Source organism: Ambystoma mexicanum, chromosome 5q (assembly GCF_040938575.1).
Source record: "Ambystoma mexicanum isolate Mex_15411 chromosome 5q, UKY_AmexF1_1, whole genome shotgun sequence".
In the NCBI taxonomy this organism is placed as follows: domain Eukaryota; kingdom Metazoa; phylum Chordata; class Amphibia; order Caudata; family Ambystomatidae; genus Ambystoma; species Ambystoma mexicanum.
In genome coordinates, this window is record NC_090933.1 from 919143842 (window position 1) to 919166112 (window position 22271).

General features: G+C 43.9%; 1 protein-coding gene across 7 annotated transcripts in view; it reads left to right on the top strand.

The window, feature by feature from the left end:
* Positions 1 to 22271, top strand: part of VPS13B (vacuolar protein sorting 13 homolog B) — a 3421660-nt gene that overhangs the window by 3377483 nt on the left and 21906 nt on the right. For all 7 annotated transcript variants that reach the window (XM_069621427.1, XM_069621422.1, XM_069621424.1 and 4 more), the window contains one exon: positions 16506 to 16755. In XM_069621427.1, the coding sequence (XP_069477528.1) occupies positions 16506 to 16755 (250 nt within the window). The remainder of the gene's footprint in view (positions 1 to 16505; positions 16756 to 22271) is intronic.

The window sequence follows — 22271 nt, forward strand, 5'->3', positions numbered from 1 at the left end:
CGGGAGTTTTGAATGCGTAGCAGCAATGAAACCAAAAATGAGACCCGGGAGAATCATGGTCGGGACAGAGAGTGGCCCTTCGAGTAACTGGGAGACAAGCTGCCAACCCGGACCAAGGAAGAAGAGCTCCAGGCAGTAGCATGACCCAAGGAGGGTGGACCAACTGGCTCATAAACGATGCTGATACTGCCAAGGCCCCAAAGAAAGAGGCATACCACCCGGAAGAAAATGTTGACTCCGCGCCACAAAGTTCCGCGGTGGAGAGAAGTGGCTTGGATGCCACAGGAAGATCCAATGATGATCACCCTCAGTAACAGGCATAACGGGAGACCCAGGAGGGGGCCAGGACATAATCGCATCAAGGTTGTACCATCCTCGTCACAGTGGTGACCCCTTTGAAACTCAAGAGAAGTACAGGCGTGCTCTGCCTCATCACATTGGTGTGTGCTTTGAAACCCAAGAGAAATACAGGAGTAATCTCCCTCGTCACAGTGATAAAATGAAGCAAAACCAAAGAAACACTCAGGAGTAATCTCCCTCGTCACAGTGGCAACACCAAGAGAAGCCACGGAGAAGAAGCATTCCGGGTTATCTGCCCTTACTACAGCAGTAGTTGGCAAAGCAAACAAAGTCCAGAGTGTAAAAAGAGTACTCTCCCTCGTCACAGTGATTACATCGAAAGTAGTGTAGAGAAGGACAGACAACCAGAGATGGTTAGAGATAACGTTCGGTTTGGGGAAAAGGTCAAGAAAGACCGTTTGAATTGTGGAACACATCTGTAAAACTCTGTTGGAGGAACTAAAGAGACTTTTGAGGATTATTGGGCGGGTTAGAAGGGAGTAATTCTCCGGCCCTGAAACCCTTTGTTGAATCAGAAACTGAAGTAAAAAAAGGAAAAGTGTGAGCCAGTTTGCCAGGAGAAGGGAGCTGTTTTCCTGGTATTTTGTCTTCTATAGATGCAGAGCTATTTTGTAAACTTAGTAGTAGGGATAGAGTAGGATTTGGTCAAAGACGCTTTCTTGTGACCCTCATCCTGACAATGAACACCTGAGTTATCTTAGACTATGCAGGGATAACCCTGTAGAGATAGGGAAAGCTAGCCCCTTTATGTTGATTAGTTTAGATTTGAATAAGGCCACCTCTTTGTCCAACTCCTCACCCCATCTCTTGACACACTGTACAAAACAGTGTCAGGGGTGGGCCAATATGAAGTGGGACCATCCAGTTCAAAGGTGATCCTCATCTTGAAGAATAAAGTACTTTCTTTAGTCTTAAAGTGTTTGTCCCTTCTTCGACACCCTATTCTTATCACATAAGTTCCAAATGCTGTAGCCAGCCAAATATCCAAAACCTAATCTTAGGAAATCCTATTAGCTAACCAGGTTGAGCCTATGCTACTAGCTGAATTTCTCTGGGTCTCCTCCTGGAGAACTACTGTGTCTCAGTGGTGTTGGTTTGCCCACTGGTTCTCGATCCAACCACTGTGTCCCCTTCGGGCCCTACACAAAAGCTTTCGACAGAGGAGCTATTATGAAGCAAATGTTTGCTGATCGCAGTAGCTGCTCTATCTACTCAGTCTGTAGAGCTTTGATGTCTTTACCCTTTATTTAACTCCAGTGCTGGGTGAATGCTGGGAGATTTATGGTAGCATGCAAGAACGTTTCCTGGCACTACTGGGTTCTGAAGCTCCTCAAGGAAAGATGCAGTTTCCTTTCAAGAGTTGTCCCCAGATGCTCCCCACCTGTTGGCCCTCTTTAACTCCAAATATTATATAGTCGTTACTGCACGAGGCCTTGCACATATTGCAAAAGGATCTCTTTGAAAGACTGTGTCAGTGTGAATGCCATTTGGAGTTAGCTGCAGGGGTAAGCTTAAATAAAGGGCACTGAACAGGAAGTCAACAAAACACAAGCTCAAAATGAGGATTTAAGGAGCAATGTAAGAGGATAATTGCGGGATGGTATTTGACTTGCAAGGCACATATTTGCATATTTCAGTTTTCAAGCATTTGTATGTATGTTGAGTAGCACCAGCCTTTGTCTGCCCTGTGTCCTGTCGTATTGCCCCAAGCAACCGTTAAAGGTGTATAAGGAGGACTATTTGGCCAAAGGTGCCAGCATTGTCCACATGCTATACCGTTATGAGCGACCAAGTGCAGGTGTAATTTTCGGACATTGGATTTCATGTTGGCAGCACAATGTGGAGACGGTTAAGTAGGTGCCATCCAAATGCGAGTATGGGCATCACACTACCAGCCATTACTACGCTTGATCCTAGCATTCTTGTGAGCTACCTGCAGCTGAACTTTCTCTTCAGGGTGCTAACTGTAAAGGTTGGTAGCAGCACTATCGGGATAACACTGCTGTTCAGGCTATCAGCTTCAGCTGTAGTCGTGGCAGCCCATTTGAGACTTAGCAAACTGCAGATTGACTCCTAGCTGAACACCTGGCTTGTAATGACACTGTTACAGGAAAAGGTCAAGAATTCCCTTAACAGTTGTCGTTTCTTAACAGACTGAAGTTTTCAGTCAATTTGGAAAACTTCAAATGTCCATTCTATGATGAATTCATGTGGCCAAGGTAAATAAGATTCAAGGCTCAACATTGTCACCTATATTGAAGGTATAAAGCATAAGGCTTCAAGTCTGTCTTCACCATAGGCTGTAAGGTACTTGCAGTATTTTTTCTTCACGTTCGGCTTTGTCATTGTGAATCTTGCAGTTTCTGCAAGCAAGATTAAGGATGAGTTTTCTCGAGTGATCACTTAGAACTCAGAGAGCCTAGCATTTGGAAGCATGATGCATATGTTAGTAGTAATTCAGACGGTGTTAAAAGAACTCCAGTGGTTAAAGAAGTAACACAATCTGGTGAATGGACAATCCTTCAGATTTGTATTTTAACACACCAATAAGCAATGCAATTCACTTCGGGGCGCAATGAGGAAAGTGCTGGTGAAGGGTACCTGGTTAGAGGAAGGATATTGAGAGGGGTGAATCAGAGAGATATTTACAGGCTAGCGAGGTTAATATTCCTGCCACTTTTAAAGTGCTGGGGTTGGGGTACAGGTCCCCCTTAAGATAAAAGAGTGGTTTGCTGGGAAGGTTCTGGTAGTTGGGCACGAGGGTGCTCATTTAGGGCCTGTTCGAGCTGCTTTCTTGAATGTGTGTGTGTGTGTCTTTGGTGACTTTGAGGTCCCATTGTAGATTTTTCTAGGACATAGGGGCCTTGCAAAGCCAAGGCCTTGTCTCCATTCCTCCTTTTTCTGGTGGGGCTCCTTGCAGATTCATGCATGATGAGGGTCCCGGCTTTCTTGGAGATACTTAGTGTCTGTAGAAGTCTGTCGGGTACTTTGCACTGTTAATCCGATGGGACAAGCGTGATCAGTGCAGAGCACCAGGAGTTTTATTCTTTCGCTGCTGGAATCCAGTGCCGTGTGTGCACAGTTAGTATATTTCGGTCTCTGGGTGTGTAACCAAGAATCGATGTAGATGCTTTGTTCTATACTAGTTAGAGTTCACCATTTAGGTTTATGGGCAGTCTTGTGTATAGTCTGTTACAATAATTGATGTTAAACAAGATAAGAGCTTTATTTAACTCTACCTTGAGTAATGATATATGATATTTTATTTATAGCGCGCATATACAAAAGTGTTTCAAGGTGCGATGAGGGAGGGGAACAGGGGGTACAAGAACGATCTTACTAGGCCCAGTGACATTGAGATCGCGCAAATGCGGGGGAGAGGGAAGGGGAGAAGTGCAAGGGGAAGGGGAGGAGGAGCAAGTGCAAGACATGTGATCAAACATTGAAAACAAGAAGTGCGGCCAGCAGGTGGCAGTGCAGGGTTAAGTGCAGTAAACAAGTGTTAGATAAGAGCAGGTAGGGGGGTTGTAGGGTTACAGATACAGCCCAAGTGCAGGGCTGCCAGGAGGCGGTGCAGGTGTGCAACTAGGAGAACAGGGACCTGGGCCTGTGGTTTAAAGGGTAGCCAGGTAACAAGTGCAGTTTTAGACAGGAGATCAGCAAGGTAGCGGAAGAGAGAATGCAGAAGCAAAGAGGAAAGTATTGAGCTGCCTCTGGAACCGGAGATGGTTCTGCTCAAGTTTCAGAGAGGCAGGGAGGCTGTTCCAGAGGGAGGTGCCAGCCGAAGAGAGAGATCTGCCCCAACTTGTTGCTTGGAAAAGCGACAGACCCTCAGGGAGTTGGAGGTGGAGTAGCGAAGAGCTTGATTAGGAAGATATTTCAGAAGGGTGAGCTTGAGATATTTTGTTCCCAGGCCCCAGAAGGCCTTGTGGACAATACCAAGGGTCTTGAACTTGATCCTTGAAGCCACTGGGAGCCAATGGAGAGATTACAGTGCTGAAGCGATACAATCCCTGGGCTTGAAGCCAAGGACAAGTCTCGCAGTCCTGTTCTGGATGAGTTACAGAGGACAGAGAGTAGTGGCAGGCAGATTTGAAAAGAGGCTGTTACAGTAGTCACACCTAGAGATAACCAGAGCTCTAGATACAGTGAGCTTCTGGGGGAAGGAGAGGAAAGGAAGAATTCCTCTGAGGAGGTGCAATTGGTAGTTTGACTTCTTAGAGATGTCGGTAATATGAGGAGAGAAGGAGAGTGAGGAGTTGAAGATAACCGGAGGAGGGCCAAGGTAGGCCGACGAGAGAGTGGCGGGAAAGAGGGGTGCAGGTGTGCCGATGAGGAGGATCTCCGTCTTGCTGGCATTAAGGCAGAGATAATTGGCGGCGCACCTCTCCTGGATTGCCGACAGACAATCTGGGATGACAAAAGCAGAAAAGGCGGTAGAGGGGAGCCTCAACGCGAGCTGGGTGTCATCAGCATAGCACTGGAAGTTGGAGCAGAGAGCAGTAATGTGGTGGGCGAGAGGTGCCAGGTATTGGTTGAAAAACCAGGGAGAAAGGTTAGACCCATGGGGAACACAGCAGGTGGAGAGAGAGAGGAGAGGAAGGACCCAAGCTGGACCTCGGAGGGACGGTCAGAGAGGAAAGAAGTCAGCCAGGCCAGAGCCTGATCAGTGATAGACAGGTTTTCACAAAGACGGTTGAGCAGCATAACATCATTGACCGTGTCAAAAGCAGAAGAGAGATCAAGTAGGATGAGGACAGAAGGGTGATTAGAGTCAATGTCAGGTTTCATGTACTGAAGAGGAAGTGTCTTTTTCAGTTGGTGGAGGTGGTAATGGGCATTGCGAGTGAGGTTGTTTATCTAGCAAATGCATGCTGATTATCAAATAAACCCCCTAAGTTCACAGCTTTCAGTGCCGACCCTAATAAGAGTGAGCCAGAGCTACTAAAAAGAGGAGCCATAATGAGATACAGGAATACATTTTTGGGGATAAAAATGACGACTTTCCATATTGCGTAGGAAAGATTGGTTAGCTTGACATCAGCAGCTACCAAGGGCTACCTTTGACTCCCCAGTTCAACTGGCATCAGGCATGGTATATTACCCATTGTTGCTGATTGACATTTTCACAGAATTGTTTTTTGATTATTTTTGTACCACTTCTGCAAAAATATAGATATTAAGTTTGGGTTAGGAATATATAAATGGGAGGTGGAGGAAGAAGGTGTGCAGGGTGTCTCCTGCTTGTTTTTGCAGTAAAGCAAAGTGGCAAAATCGGCACAAAAGAAATTAGGTGAAATTGTCATTCAGCAAAAGAAATGTTGGAATCATCATCGATCCACAAACATTCCGATGTGATTTCTGTATGTTTGGGAATGTGTATGCAGGAGAATAATGGACACACGTAAGGGACATTTAAAGCATAATGGATCATATTTAATGGACAGAAAGAGTTTACATGTCATGGGTAAGATAGATTTGTGGCGTGCTATGTAGTAGCTCCTGGTTCCTCCAAAGGTAGCTCCTGCCTACAGGTGATGCGTGATCCCAGGTGCTCCTTTTAGCTCCTGGTCATCAAATCTTTATTTTGATACTTCATGCTTGAATGTCTAATAGTCAGTAGGAGATGACATTCTTGTTCACGATTGGCTGTGTTTTATCTGCATATATTTGGAGGGTGTCCATAACATCTTTAATAATGTTAGCGATTGGGCATATGTAAGCATTGAACAGCCAGGGATCAAAAACAGAAACCTCTCTGATTCCACAAGTCAGTGTGAATGTAGGACAGTAGTACTTGCTGAGTTTGACCTGGCTGGCGCACTCATGAAGGAACATTTTATTCACCTAAGATTGGCTGCTTCCAGGCCCACAGACGGTCAATGGGAGTTTTGTGATCTACGGGATTTTATGCAACCGTTAGGTCTGTTGATTGCATCTGTGGGTTTTAGAATGTTCTCCCTGATGTTCAATAAGGAAGGAACTTGTATGCCTGTTGGGACAGAATCCAGGCTGCGTATCATGAAAAAGATTTTCAGAGTATTTTATTCAGTTGATCAGTGACTAGTCTCTCCGTTCTCCGGAAAGTGCGATTGAACATTTGCAGCACTTTGATATATTAAGATGGACCATGCTAGTGTCCTTTCGGAGAGGAGCTACGTTAGTGCTCTCTGGAAGAAGGGTGATGGAATCTTCTTTACGCTGATTAGGGACAGTTCTCTTACACAAGGATGTTTTGCATATTTGAGAGCTAATAAGAGCTAGAATTTCTATTTGCTCTTCGATCAGTTTGATGGGTTTAGTCTAAAACACAGGAAGCTTCGAGTGTTAGAGGATTTCATCTTGTGTCCTATTTTTTGTATGTCACCCGTCATTGTGTATGTAATTTCATATGAGAAGTGGTTCTTATAGCTATGCTGATAATGTAGTATTTGTTTTATTTGTCATGTTTGTTAAAAAAGAGCGTAGTTTATCAGCCTGTTCTTGGGAAGATGTGACATCCAAGTTCTTAGTTGATTTCAAAGAGCTGTCTGGTTTTATTGGGGGCTTCCATAATTCCTTTTGTAAAGAATGACCTATTTCTTTCACTTTCTAGTGATGGCCTCTGCCATTTTTATTTAGATTTCCCATATCACCATCTCTTTGAGAACTTTTTTTTATGTTAACCCCCCCAACTTGTTCTTCATTCTTCACTTTGGTCATGGACAGGTTAGTGGAAATGATTCCGATATACACTCATCTAAATCTGTGAGGAGATTCTAATAACTGGGCAGAGCAAATGCCAATTTGCGCTTCAGGAGATGTAATATCCTCTCTAGGAGATCTCATCCTTTTACACTTAGCTAATCAGCCTACTCATAAACATGGACACATATTGAACATACGTTTTTCTCAGTCCAAGTTGACGCAGGCCGGCCATCTTGATGGTCAGATTATTATTTCATGCAAGTCAACTTGCGTTTGATTTATGTCACCCCATGTGAGACAGATCTGTTCAGATGGAGATCCCCAGCCTAGAGATCCACGCTACACTTCTTTGACGATGTCCAATTAGGCTGAAACATGTCTAAGGTTGCTTGTGATCTCATGCTAAAGAGATCTGATTTAGCAGTTTGTGCAGAGCTTCCGTTTTGGGGATGGGAACAAGCTTGGTTTGTTTTTGTCTCTGTAATGGAATGACAGTCTGAAAATCGATTGTCTTGGAGGGTTTACCAAGGAAATCTCATTGGTTGTGATTAATGCAAAACGTTCCAGCATGACCTGTCAGTTTTGTGCGCAAGTAGGCCACACCCCAGAAGCATTTCTTTCAGGACATGATCAAGCCCAGTGGTACCCACATGCCATGGCTGATACGGTCTATGATGTTGTGTGATATCAGGAGCAGTGTAAGGTGGGTTATGATTGCATTCTTAACCATAACTGGCAGATTTTAATTTCTTGTATGGCTTGTATTGTAAACGCAACATCCCTTTATCTGACATTTGTTTGGGTGGTGGATTAGAAAGTAATTTTAACATAGTTGATTACATTAACATACCAGAGAGCTATAACATCCCTTAACGAAAATCTGCGTGTGTGTATTTACATATATAAATATATGTAATAGAGTTAGGACAGGTAGCTTTGTTGTGTGTGCAACTTTATAAGGTATTGGAGGAACCAGGTATGTAAGGGGAAATTTGGCTAAGGGAATGAGTTCCTCTATATAGAATGTACAAATTAGTTTTGGTGGTGGTGTTACAATAAACAAAATGAAAGTCTAAGGATTAATAATAATTGTAATGATTTTGTTATTTTTATGGCACTTCGTGCCAGATTCCAATAGCATCTATGCGCTGTATTCATCAATGTCACTATTTATATGCACTTGAAGTGTCAACCTATGTGTTGGTGAAGGGATGAGTTGGCCAGATCGGGGTATTCAACCAAAGGGCACGCCATCGCCTTTTTCTGAAGAGCAGTGCATTGCTCTTGGGCTATCCTCGCAGCATTGGTTTAAAATTAAATGTATTTTTCAAAAGAATTTCATGAAGACATAGAATGAATAGGCTACAATATTTTTCTCTTGCAGGTGAGATTTAATCAGTACTGATACATGTCGGGAATTGTGTATCTTGAGAATGAAACAGTTTCTCTAGGGACATTGTTCCTGTATAGCAGGAGACTCAAGACCATGGGTTTGTGTCTTCGTGCAAGACAAGAAGTCTCAGTCCATCATTCTGGCGTGTGTGGTGGGTTAAAGAAACTCATAATAAAAAGTGCTACACTTCATAAAATCTAATCAGGATTACAGCACTGATACTCAATCGTATTATAAAAATAATTGTTGACAGTTTGGGTGAAACAACACTTAGCGGCACCAAACCCAATGTTGATCAAATTATATCTTTTTTTATTTGTTTATTGTGTCATGGTTACAAATATAAACCTTTCACAACAATTAGTCAATATCTTATATTCATTATGCAAAACGTATATTCTAAAACATAAAGAAAGCAACATGCTCCATAAGCCTTGCTCATGTCGTCATCAGGTGATGTAGAGACAAGAAAATAGTGAGTTCATGAAAACAACTTCCATCCCTGTAAAACTTTGGCATAAACCTTAATCGTCCATCTATCGAGGCCAGAATTAATAACTATTACCAAATTCATCAAAGCAGCATTTACTAATTAAATTATGTAGGTTAACCCAACCAAGAGTTCACACATCACATTTCATTGAGATATTGCACACAATTATAATAATTAAAAAATAGTATACATTTCCAAGACAATCTCAAGTTACTCCTTTCAAAATTAAAATAACTTGTTTGTTGCATCTTAGTATCTACTCCTAATTCATGGTTATCTCCAGAATTTATTTAGAGGCAGCCGGCTTATATATTTGGATCAAATTTAATTGGTTCCGGAACCTTAGGGAGGCCAATATAATGTCGATCGATGAATCACATGGCTCATGCACCATAATAATTCCCCATTGAGGATACAACAGTCCCTCAGAGCCTTTCCAAAAAACTTCTGCCTCATCGCTTTTAACTAAACACAGTCACAGGTCGTAGCTGAATCTTTATTGAGCACAACGAAGGAGGTGTGTTCATAATCTAAAATAAACAGTACACTTAAAATCATCTTTTGAGAGCCTTCACTTGGATGAGTCTTCGAGACTTTGAGACGCCAAGCAAAACGGACACCTGTGTCATAACATCTTATCTCTGTGTTCTCAGCTAAGAATAGTAAACACAGAAGAGTCCAAACACTGCCTGATGCAATCTGGTGAAAATATTAACCTCACAATCTTGGCCTTTGGCCGAAAATATAACTGTACTGCACATCCGTTTGCAGTCATTTCCTACAAATCACCTTACTTCTGTAGTCAGGGGTCTGCTAATTAGGGCATAATAAAACCACATGCCCAAAAACCGCGGCACAAACCAGGCAAGAAGCGAGGCTGTATATTACAGCTGGGTGAGCACAAATCAAACAGAACATTGGATTAGCTCTGATCGAGAGGCTGACATCTGAATGGACTATGAACTGCAGTTTTATAACAAGAAATACAATAGTCGGAAGTCAGGAGAAACACTTGCAAATTGGAGGATTGGTCTTTTCTGTGCTTCCCAGGGATTTGATTGGTTTGCAATCTCCTCCCCCTCCTCAATAGCTACATTAATTAGTGAAAGCGTCATTAAAGAAAACAGTTCAATAGTTTCCTATCATAAATGGTACCACATTTTATTCACAACCCACCCCGGAACATCTTGTTATTAATGAAGCAACATTTTTAATATACTGCTATTGGTCAGCACCATTGAGAACGGGACATGAGACACCCTGCAGCTGATGAGAAAGGGGACATTCACACGATACCTGTAAGATAATGACCTTCGTGGACTCTGTGGTAGATACCTTGAGGGCTGGCCACCTCATCAGAGATTAGGAACTTACCGTCTGATTGAAACTCCCAGGAACAACACTCCGTCCTGTGTTCCCTTCCCACGGCTGCCTGCCGATGGGCATCGATGGTCATGTGAGCAGCACACTGGTAGAGAGCCTCCCTCCCCGATACCATGCAGGGCGGCTTGTTTGGATGACCGACCTGCAGTTACATCACCCAGTTCCGGTTGACTTAATTCCCATCTGACAAGTAAATTGAGCTTCCTCCCCCCTTTCAACATCCCTGTCGTTGTGCTCACGTGCTTTAAATTGAACCCAGGTCCAGCCCACTCTGAGGGATTTCCCACTATGGCTATTTGTGATTGTGCTATTTTTGTTTCTCCTCTCCTTTAGCTAATCATAGAGCAATGTGTTGGACCAAGTTTACATCCAATGTATCGTTACCCCCCACCATTCCCGGTGAAGTCCTTTATGCAGTGTGCCTGTAGCTCGGAGTATCTGTGTTATTCTCCATGTGGCAACCCCCATTGTGCATTTTGTTTACTCCAGCAGTCGGTAGGTGTGTCTCCCTATCTGGCACTGAATTAGCACCTTCAACACACTTCTGTCATGCCCTCCCTTCTCTCCATTTCCTTTCTTCCTTTTGATTCTCGCCGCCTTTTTCCCTTTCTTATTATTGTCTTTAAATGTATCCATGGTGTCTGCCCTCTGTATCTTTCCATTCTTATCTCATTGTACACCCCTCCCAGTGCACTCCGCTCACATACTCAATCTGTGCTTACTGTCACACCTCCTCTTTGTGCCTCCTCTCGCTCCTTCTCAAACCTAAACACTGGAACTCTCTTCCTCTCTCCATCCACTCTGCTCCTTCTCTACATCTCTTCTCCACTCGCCTTTAATCCCACCTTGTCTCTATGCTTTCTAACAGACACCTTGAACAAACTACATTTGTCATTACAACTTGAATTTTGTACCTTCTTGCTTAATCTGTACATAGCTTTGGTGAAAACGCATGTTCTAATAATCCCAAATACAAATAATTCTGTCAACCTACCATCTCGCATCTTAAAGGAAATACCTCTCAATATACAGCTACAGTTACATTTATCTTCTATTAATGGTATCGAGATTATCAAAGTAATAATATATCCAGGTAGAGAAAAAAGATCAATGCGCCCAAAAGGTAGAGCCACCTAACTCTCAAGGTGTGCCAAATGCACCAAAAACCTATTCATACAGCGGCTCCAAACTAATTCAGAGTACAAAGCAAAAGGCTCACCTGTACTTATCGCTACATTAACTCCAACAAAGATAATCACAGTGCATTGCAACTCTGTCCTACAAAAACAAATCAACACATAAGGGACCTATGTCCCTTAACATTACCAAATTGATAACTAACACCCAGTACAAGAAAAGAAAATACCCCAAAAGACTTACCACAATATGCAGATTAAAACGCTAATAGTTCAGTCCGACTCTCAGGAATATACGGCATCAACAATTGAATCTCTTATACTCCATCTAAATAGTAAACCAAATACATTCATCACATTCCAAAAGAAATCGTACTAGCATAACGAGTAAATGTATAATGTCCAATGCGTTGTAAAAGAAAACTATAATCCTGAAATTCCTACCTCACCGGAAACTGTTATGGATTGTCTCTGTAGAACTCTCAGGTAGTGAATGGGAATGTAAAAACGCAACTTGGTCATACGCGGAAATTTTTAAAAAACAGATGGAGAGACACAAACCATAGAAAACTCTTCATCCTTTTGTATGCGGGGGCGAGCCACAATGGGACTGGATTGCTCCAACTGCTTCACGGGGCACCTACCAGAGGTTGGATAGAGGTGAATTCTAAGGACTTGCCTCCCCCCCATCCCCCTGGGGAGGCAGTATACCTTTGAAGCAGAAATAATCAACTTTCTCTGCTGGGAACTACAGCTTCCAGCTTGCCATGAAGTGTCAAACTCAAATGATGGAGAATGTAGCAGATATAAATGTGTCATAAACATTAATAGCAGAATGCCCTTAAACACACACAATCAAGACAGCAGGGATTCTGACCCCTCTCCCGCCCATAGTACTGTGCCGACTTGCAACTCGACGAAAGAATGAGCCGTGGAAGTTTGCGGACTGCAGAAACAAACTAAAGCACTAGGAACTCATTCAAACAGATTACCTTCCGAGGAAGAGGCAGAATGCTGGTTGTCACATGAAACAGAGGACTGTGCTGCCTGTAAGTCCACTTAATACTGCAAAACATTGCATAAGCACACCCAATCCTGTTTGTGAATCAAAAATGTTGATGCAGGCTCTGTCCCTGTTTAAAGTCTCAGGGCTGACCGTTACACACTTTAAACAGTAATTAAATCCCAAGCAATACGTAATGGGAGCTAATAATGAACTCAACATTATGAGAGAATAGACTAACCACAACAGGTAAAACATGACCCATAAGGTAAGAAAGAATCCTGGGCCCACTTTGCGATTCACTCACCAGCCCAGCCTTTGAAAAGAATGGGTAAAATACTAGTCAGGATAGAAGACTGAAAGGTAGCAGATGGGCTTTCATCTGCTACCTGGAAACCCAGGGAGAATACTACCAGAGAAGTGGTAGTACAGCTGCTGGTTACTGAAGAATAGTTGGTCTGGCAAGGGCATACCAGAGCTGAAGGTGTGTTGAAAACCTCTGGTGAGGTCCTATCCACATAGGTTGATACCAGTGTGAAGGCCTGAAGGCAAGGCACTTCCTTGACAAACATGAGAAAAGCAACAGGGTAGGGGTGCGGGCACAATACCTGTTACTATCCAAGATCGTTGTGTTGTGAGAAACTAGGGGTGTAGAGAGACCTGTGAGAAACCCGAGACAACCCAGGATCGCAGTGAAACGTTTGAGGCAATCCAACATCATAGAGATACCTGAGGAGGTTGATAGATTGCAGTACCAGAAGGCTAGGGGGAGGTCTGGTGAATGTGTGGTAAATGGAAATCCTGTAGTAGGCAGAACAGTGAGTAAACCAAGGAGGTGACTGCCCCGGAATCCATTTGATATGTTTTTTTTTTATTTGAAGAACAGAGATGGTCCTTAAATGATAGGTGTACGGGTATTAGGTTGGCTAAACCTGGAGAACTTGTGTGTTGCAGATTACAGTTCGCTTGGAGGTTAAATTACTTCTAAGACTAGGTTGGAACTTTCTATTGGCCATCAATGTTTAAACTTTGGTTGCTAGAATAGGGCATTCCTACGGAGACATAGACCTAAATGAATAGGTGCAACAAGTTGTACATAAAACCCTTTCAACCCCCAGAGAAACAGTGAGCACCGAGCAAGCCATACTTTATCCCATCATTGACAGTAGTTCAGTAAAGAGTTTCCTATTATTTGTAGACCAATTCTATAGTTCCTCTAGGCATTCATCCAACCCAAGACCCTATCTTGTAAATTTTATTGAACATTTGTTAACTGAGAGTTTTGTTGTACTTTGTGACCTTGCTTGAAATCCCGATGCTTGCTATTGAGAACAGGACATTTACTTGCTTAGTAACACAGGGTTTTTCTGCCTGATCCTTGATGCTATGTAATGCAACTGTGTATCGCCTTTTTGATCTCTTGAGATGCATTGGGCTGGGTTACCATATGAGCTGTTTTTTGTCTCTAAGGTAAATTCTGGAGGGGTGTAGGGAGAATGGCTATCTTTATTGGTCTGATCCGCGTTTGAATGAAACAGTTCTTGCTGTACTTTGGCATACTTGGCACAGAATGTATCTCTTAAATTCTATTTTTGTAGGGAAATCTACCAAGTTGAACCGCATTGTGAAGGCATGCAAGCTCCTCATCTTGGACATAGAAAGTGTTAAAGGCCTACAAGCAAATTCGGATAATTCTTTGTGTTGTAGGCCTCCGGTGGCATTTTTAGGATCTTTGATGAAGTCCCTTGCTCTGTTCTAGGCAAATCTAGTGGGGTGCCTTACAGGGCTGTGGACCCCCCCAAGCTACTATTGGGAGGATCCCCTAGTCATCGTTATTTACCACGTACTGGACAGGAGACAGTCACATGATGGCTACAAGTGCTGCTACCGTTTTAAAGCTAGCCTTGCCAGAGGACCCGCAACCTTGCGCTGGAAGTGCACACCCTGCCCAATGCAGGATTAGAAAAATAAAGGAGGTGATTTGCCCAGAAATGATGGTAACAAATCGAAAGCACTTCCAACACTCACCACTGATTCCGCTGCAAATTGTTGGTAGGCACCAGCACACATGCTGGACTGACACAAGCAAGAAATCTAAGATGGCATACCCATTTTTTAAAACCATGGTCTAGCCTCCATGAAGTTTTGTGCTAGGACATATGCTACATCCGAGGAGGAAAAGCTGTTCCACAGTAACCTGTCACACACAACTAACAATAATAGTACACATATGTAGGCCTTTACACCAAAACCAATCCGGCAGCAACAATAGCTATAGTATAACAGGAATGGCCCAAGGGGAAGAGTGGCATGAGTTTGGAGAAGGAAGTTGTGGCAGTAGTTTGGAGCAAGTTGGAATCTCTTGAAAAATACTCTTGGGGGAGTTTGAAGAAGCAATGTAGAGAGAGGAGGACTCTGAAGACGATGGGGGAAGGAGAGGCATACTCATCAGAAGGTGGTTGGTGAAAGTCATTAGCAAGTGGTTCATGGAAATCATCAGGAGGTGGTTGGTGGAAGCCATCAGGAGGCGCCGGGTGTAATTCATTAGGAGATGGTTGGAAGCGGGAGGAATACAGGAGGCTAGTGAGGTGGTAGCTAGCAAGAGCAGGAAGTCAGGAGAGGGCACTTAGCTCAAGTTAAGGGTAGCAGTGATACCCCATTCAGAAGGGGTTAAACACACGGTGGGAAGAGTAATGAGCACTTGACATGGATTTGAGGAAGAGCAGGACCAGAGGAGGGATAGAGGGGTTGTGGAGAGGGAAGAAATCATCACCAAAGCAAATTCAGCTAAGGCCCTCTTAAGCTTTTCTGTGCAAAATGTGACAGTTGAACCCAGTTGGCTGTGTCCTAAAGTGGAAGAGAAATTACAGTTGCATCTGCAGATTGTGACAGAGATAGCAAAGTGTACAGAACTTGCAAGATGAGGTGAAGGTGGTTGTATACTACCATGAACAAGCGACAAACCATCAGACTCTCAGAGAGGGAATCAATCCTAGAGACTGTCTGTGACGGTGAGGTACCCATGAAACCTTGTGAACTTTATATTGTGACTGTCAAATGATTGACAACAGACTCTTGACACTTTGGGTTGATTTGGACCCAAGAGAGATGCTTTTTTGTGCTGAAGTAAACCTGTATTTACCTGAGATTGAGTTTGGCATCTTTGTGGAGCATATCCTTCTCTAGGGTTGCTGTCAAGAGTGAACCTTTTTCTGCCAGATGTACATTTAAAGACTGGAGCTCGTCCCCATATTGAAACACAGTTAGTGTAGTGCAAAAGCGTGTTTCATGGTCTATTAACTTCTCTGACCAAGAACTAGCAGGCTGTATAAAGCACTGCAGCTTGTTTGTTTCAGGTCTTATACAAATATACCCCAAGGTCTGCAATGGCAACACTGGTGAGCAGTTTAAGAGCAATGTATATTTCCAGACCTTAGTGCTAGTGTAAGAGTGTGTACATGGCATGTCCCCAGAGAAACTGCAAATCATGATTGGTAACCAACCTTCCACTACTCCTTTCGAGTGTCCAAAGACACTACCGAATCCACCACAGCACAATACAATCCCTGTTTTTGTTCTGTTAACCAATGGCCATGATTACATGCTAAAAAGAAGTTGTGTAAAAACCGGCCCATTTGTACCTATGTCCAGTTCCAATGAGGTGACCTAGAAGCATATGTTTGTATGATCCCAGCAGTGCACAGGTCTTTGTTTTTTCAGCATTGTAGATGGGTTCTGACCCGCCTTGCTGAGTGCTGTACCTCTGTCCATGGAGAGCTTTGGTCACTGTCAAGTAACATTTTCTGTGAGAGATTCACTTAGAATGTTAACATTTCAATTACTCCTCTAGAGAAGCAAGCGATTAGCGCTCAGCCAGGCATTGAGTATTTCCAAAGAGTTGGATACCGATGTAGAGGGAAAGAAGAAATAATTGTTAGGTGCTTAGGGTATGATTTGTGGAAATGATCTACAGTCCTAAACGAACAAGGCGAACTTTGCTGTGATGGCTTCACTGCAGCGCATTTACCCATTATTTTATCTTGGTTGCAGGAAAATGCTGCAGTCCCTTGGAAGGCCTGAAGTCCATATGACATTGGATGTGGTTATTGTGAGTGGCGCAGGTCAGGAGTATGAAGGCTGCTTGCTGCTGACATCCGAGGTGCTCTTCGTGGTCAGCATCAGTGAAGACACTCAACAGCAGGCCTTCCCGGTCACTGAAATAGAGTGTGAAGAAGATGGCACACAGAGCAATGCCCTAAAGGTTCAGCTGAAGCAACAACGGGTGCCTTCCGATTTGGAGGTAAGTGATCAAACCTGTTTTCAATGGATGAAATCAGTTAAGGAGCTGATGTCTGTTACTCGGACAGAGCTTATGAGTCAAAGAAACCACTGTGAGACAGGCCAACAATGCCCCCATCCATCTGTTGCATAGATTGTTTTTCCTTGATCAAATACTGCCAGTCTGTCCCACAATATATTAGTCTACCACTTTCTTTGTATGTTTGTAACTGATTATTGATAGGCCTGCTTAGGCACACTCTGTTTCCACTAGTAATGGTACAGCAGATTCCCAACATCGTTTACTGTGAAGGCATCATGAAGTAAGACACAGACATCAGATTCAGAGTTCACATAAAATGGCTTATTAACTTAAATGTCAGGATGGTTGAAGGCCGAAATTGTCCTTTGCTAAGGTCGGATTTCCCTACCTAAATAAAACTAAGGAAAGTCTTAGTCAAAGAGTTCAACTTAAGAATCTGTATGTATCCAAATATACAATGTGTAGGGATGTCAGCAACCAACAGAAACCGTGTGCAACATAAGGTTTGGAGCATCTCCCAGCTCTCATATTCCTTTCAACTCCCTTCCCCAAGTATAAAACAGTTGCAACAAAAAGTCACAAAGCTACCTTTCTCCAGCTCAAGGTGATATAGTTTGGGCTTGTTCGGAAATCTCCGATGAAACCTTTGTACTAATCGAGGTGCGTGGACATGGTTACTAGGCTCCCACGATCTCTCCTGAGGTCCATATCCCTTCCAGTCAACAAGATAGAAGAGTTTCGACTTTACACCTTGGAGTCTAAAATGTCTTTAACTTCGAATTCTAATTCCCCTTCAATTTGAACTGGATCTTGAGGCTTGGATAATCGGGTTCCTGGTTGTACTGGCTTCAAAAGTGATGCATGAAAAACTGGATGAATATGCATGTTGGACGGTAGATCCAGTTTAAAGGCCACTGGGTTGATTATAGCTTTGATGGGATAAGGTCCTATGAATCTGGGATTGAAGGTTTGCGGGCCCTTGAGGGGTAAATGTTTAGTTGCTAGCCATACCTGGTCTCCTACTTGGTAAGGAGGAGTTTTACTTCGGTGCAAATCAGCGTTTTCTTTATACTTTTTCTTGGCTTGCTGTAAATGAGTTGCAGCTTCTTTGAAGGCTTGGGTTATTGTGGAATGCAGATGATTTACTGCGGGCATTTCCAGGGTCAGAGGTGGATCTAGGTCAGAGGTCCGAGGATGGTGACCATTCAAAGTATAAAAGGGGGTTTGTCCGGTTCCAGAATGCACTGAATTGTTGTATGCATATTCTGCGATCCAAAGGATGTCTTTCCAATTTAACTCGGATTGGTGTAACATGCACCGAAGTTATTGTTCGAGAGTCTGATTGGTTCTCTCGGTTTGTCCGTCGGTCTGGGGGTGGTGGCTGGTGGATAACCGCACATCTATTTGTGCTAGTTGGCAACACTTCTTCCGAAAATGTGAGATAAATTGACTTCCACGATCCGAGACTAATATGGAAGGGAAACCATGTATGCGAACTATATTCTCCAGGAATTCCTTGGCCAAGGTGGAAGCTGAAGGCAAACCCTTTAAAGAGATAAAGTGGGCCATTTTGGAGAATAGGTCCACAATTATAAGGATTGTGTTGTAACCAGCACAAGGAGGCAGATCTGTTATAAAGTCCATTGACAGGGTGTGACATGGTGCCGGTGGAATATCCAAGGGTTGAAGTAGGCCTGCTGGCCTTTTCTTTTGAGCCTTGTTTTGGGCGCAAATTCCACAAGACAGTACAAAAGACTTTGTCTTTTCTCCAAGAAGGCCACCAGAAGTGGCGTTTGATTTTTTCCTCCGTTTTAGCGATACCAGGGTGTCCTTCCATTAAAGATTCATGATGATGGGCAATAACAAGTTCTTGCAATTCTTTACTTGGCAGAAACAACCGCTCCTGGAAGTAGGGTAAGTCATCCCTAACGGTGTAATGAGGACCCTTTTGACTCCAGTAAGGTTGAAGAGTTTAGAAGTTGTTTTACTTGCGTTTGGATATCCTCAATAGTTTGCAATGAAGTTAAGCCTAAGATTCTTTGCTCAGGTATGATGGGCACAGGTTCTAAGCTCGAATTAGGTTCTTCCATGCCAATCCGGGATAAGGCATCCGCTTTTCCATTCTTGCAGCCAGGGCGATAGGTAATTACAAAATCAAATTCCGCAAAGAATAGAGCCCATCGGATTTGACGTGAAGATTGAGCTTTGGCCGTCTTTAAATACTGTAAGTTTCTGTGGTCCGTAATTACGGTGATGGTGTGTCTTGCCCCGAGAAGGTAGTGACGCCAAGCCTTGAAAGCAGATTTGATGGCCAGTAACTCTTTATCGGTAATTGCGTAGTTGATTTCAGGAGAACATTTTCTGGACCGAAAGGCCACTGGGTGTAGTTGGTTAGTTTTTGGGTCTCTTTGCGACAGGACTCCCATGGCCGAACTGGATGCATCGGTTTCCACTATGTATGGGAGATCTGGGTGCGGGTGCTTCAATACAGGTGCAGAGGTGAATTTGGTTTTCAGGTCCTGGAAGGCTTGTTCGGCCTCAAGAGTCCATTCGAAGCATTTGTTTTTCTTTAGGAGAGCCGTGATGGGTTGGACTGTTCGGGAAAATTCCGGGATGAATCTTCGATAGAAATTGGCAAAGCTGAGCATGCTCTGAACTCCCTTCACCGAGCTTGGAGATGGCCATTTGAGGATGGCGTCCACCTTTCGCGAGTCCATTCGGACTCCTTGAGGTGTCAGGATGAATCCGAGAAACTCAACTTCTGTGGTATGAAAAACGCATTTTTCGAGTTTTGCAAATAGTCTGTGCTGGCGCAGTTTCTCAAGAACTGCCCTAACATGTTTTCTGTGATCAGATTCTGAAGAAGAGTACACCAGGATGTCGTCAATGTAAACAATGACACAGACATCGATAAGTTCCCGAAGAACATCATTCATAAAGTACTGAAAGGCGGCAGGTGCATTACACAAACCGAAGGGCATCACCTGATATTCGAAGAGCCCAAACTTGGTGCGGAATGCAGTCTTCCATTCGTCGCCTTCTTTTATGCGCACCAGGTGATAAGCTCCTCGGAGATCTAACTTGGTGTACACACAAGCGTCTTTCACCTGGTCGATAAGCTCAGGGATCAAGGGCAGAGTATAACGATTCTTAATCGTTATTTGATTCAGGGGGCGATATTCTATACACGTTCTAAGGTCGCCTTCTTTTTTCGGCACGAAGAACAGAGCTGAAGAGACAGGAGACTTGGACGGGCGAATAAAACCATTGGCTAGGTACTGATCTAAATACTGACGCAAATGCAGGTTCTCCGGTTCCGTAAGAGCATAAATCCTACTACAAGGTAGTTGAGCATTGGGTACCAGATCGATTTGGCAATCATAAGACCGATGGGGAGGTAACGTGTTAGCCTGTTTTTTCTGAAAAACGTCTTGGAATTCTTGGTATTCTGACGGTAGCTGTACAGGGGTGGAAGTTGCTGAGGCTAGACCCATAGCTGGATTTCTTGGATAACAAGTTGGTTCACAATCAGGAAAACTTATCTTCTTTGCTCGCCAGTCAATTCTGGGATTATGCGTTTCTAACCAAGGAATTCCAAAAATTACTTGAAATTGTGGGGCCTTGATCACATCAAACACGATTGCTTCCCGAAGTCAATCCTGACCCACCAGTGTCACTTCAACAGTGGAATGCGTTACAGGCCCTGAGGCTATTTCGGTTCCATCTACTGTAGTAATGACATCTTGGGTTATTTTCGGGCGGAGAGGAAGCTTAATCCTGGAAGCCAATTCACGGTCTATGTAATTTCCAATAGCTCCACTGTCGATGTATGCTTCTATAGCATGCAACTGCTGAGGCTGTTTTGGGTCCACGAGCACCATTGGCATGACAAAATGCGAGGTCAAAGAGTTAGTTTTCAAGCTCGGCAAGCGGACCCCTACGCTTGCCGGGCTAGGTCGTTTCCCGAATCAGGTGTCACTAATTCGTTATCAGTAGCTCCAACCACCTTCTTAAGTGGTTTAACTGGACAATTTCGAAGAAAGTGACCGGAAGTCCCGCAATACAGACAAAGTTGCATTTGCCGCCTTCTCTCTCGTTCATTCTGCGTTAATGGTCCTTTAACACCACCGATTTTCATAGGTTCAGATACGTCGGTACTCTTGGAGTTAGCGTGGGTTTTGATCGGTGCTCGGTTTTCATACTTGAACCGATCTGCTTTTCTATTTTGAAGTCTGTGATCAAGTTGAACCACCAAGTCAATGTAGTCTGCGCAGACCTGGGGTGGGTCTACTATCTGAGCTAGAAAATCCTTAAGCTCTCCGCGCAGGCCTCGATGAAACAATGTGATCCTTTTGCTTTCTGGCCATCCAGTTTCCACAACCAGCCTGTTAAAGGTGGCTATGTAGGACAGAAGATCCTGATTACCTTGTCGTAAGGATAGCAGTTTGTTATCAAGGGCCTGTCCTTGAGAGTGTCGAGCGAACAATCTTTCCATGCTGGCCTGGACGCCCTGAAAATTCTGGAGAATGGGATCATCCTGATTTACCAATGGAATAGACCAATCGGCAGCACTGCCACTGAGGTAAAATAGTATAAAGGCTACCTTGGTCTGGTCATTAGGGAAGGCTCCGGGTCTGCATAGAAAGTGTAAACGACATTGGTTCATAAAGACGGCATATTTCTTGGGATCCCCCGCAAAACGTTCAGGCGGGGCCAAAGGCATGTGTCCAGGTAGATTAATTTGTACCGGGTTACTCAAACCCATTGATGTGGAAATGTCTCTGGAATTAGGTAAAGGAGTGTGCCCTGCCTGGGCCTGTAATAACCTTTTGGCTAGGTCATCTGTTCTTTCCTTGGATAAGATCAGTTCTCTTTTGAGAGCGTTAGTCTCCTGGCGGGCTGAGTGCACCTCTGCCCGTAATTCCCCCAAAAGCTGGGCCAGCTGGTCAGTCTCGGAAGTCTCCATAGCGCCCGGGTGGGAAATTGTGGGTAGGCTTCGCGTTCTGTAACGCTCACCTGATTCCCACGGAGGCGCAGGTCTGGCTTCGAGTGCTGATGCTTCTTCAATGGTGAAGCGCAGGACTCTGAAGATGGACAGGAAGGGCCCTCTACTCTGGCTTCTCCGGCTCGCAGGAATATTCCCCTGTGCGTGAAAAGGGAGTATTACCTACTGACTGAGTTATGCTCAAGCCTCCCACTCTCTTCCAACCCTCCACGATACCCTTCCACGATTCCCCGTGAAGTCTCACCTTAGGGTCAGGAAGGATGAGCTCTCCATCCTGCTTCTGATGCAGGGGCGCGTTGAAACCCAGTTACTTCACTGGATTGAGGATTGATGGGAGTTCAGGTAAGCTTGACTATTCAGGTAAGGCTCTGTAAAAGTTCTGTTGCAAGTTCAAAAGTCCAAGCTTAATAATAATGTTCATTGTCTTTTTGCAGCAAGCGCTAATGCTTATGTCTTTTTTCCCCTTAGGGGCCGGGGTTCGGAATGCCGG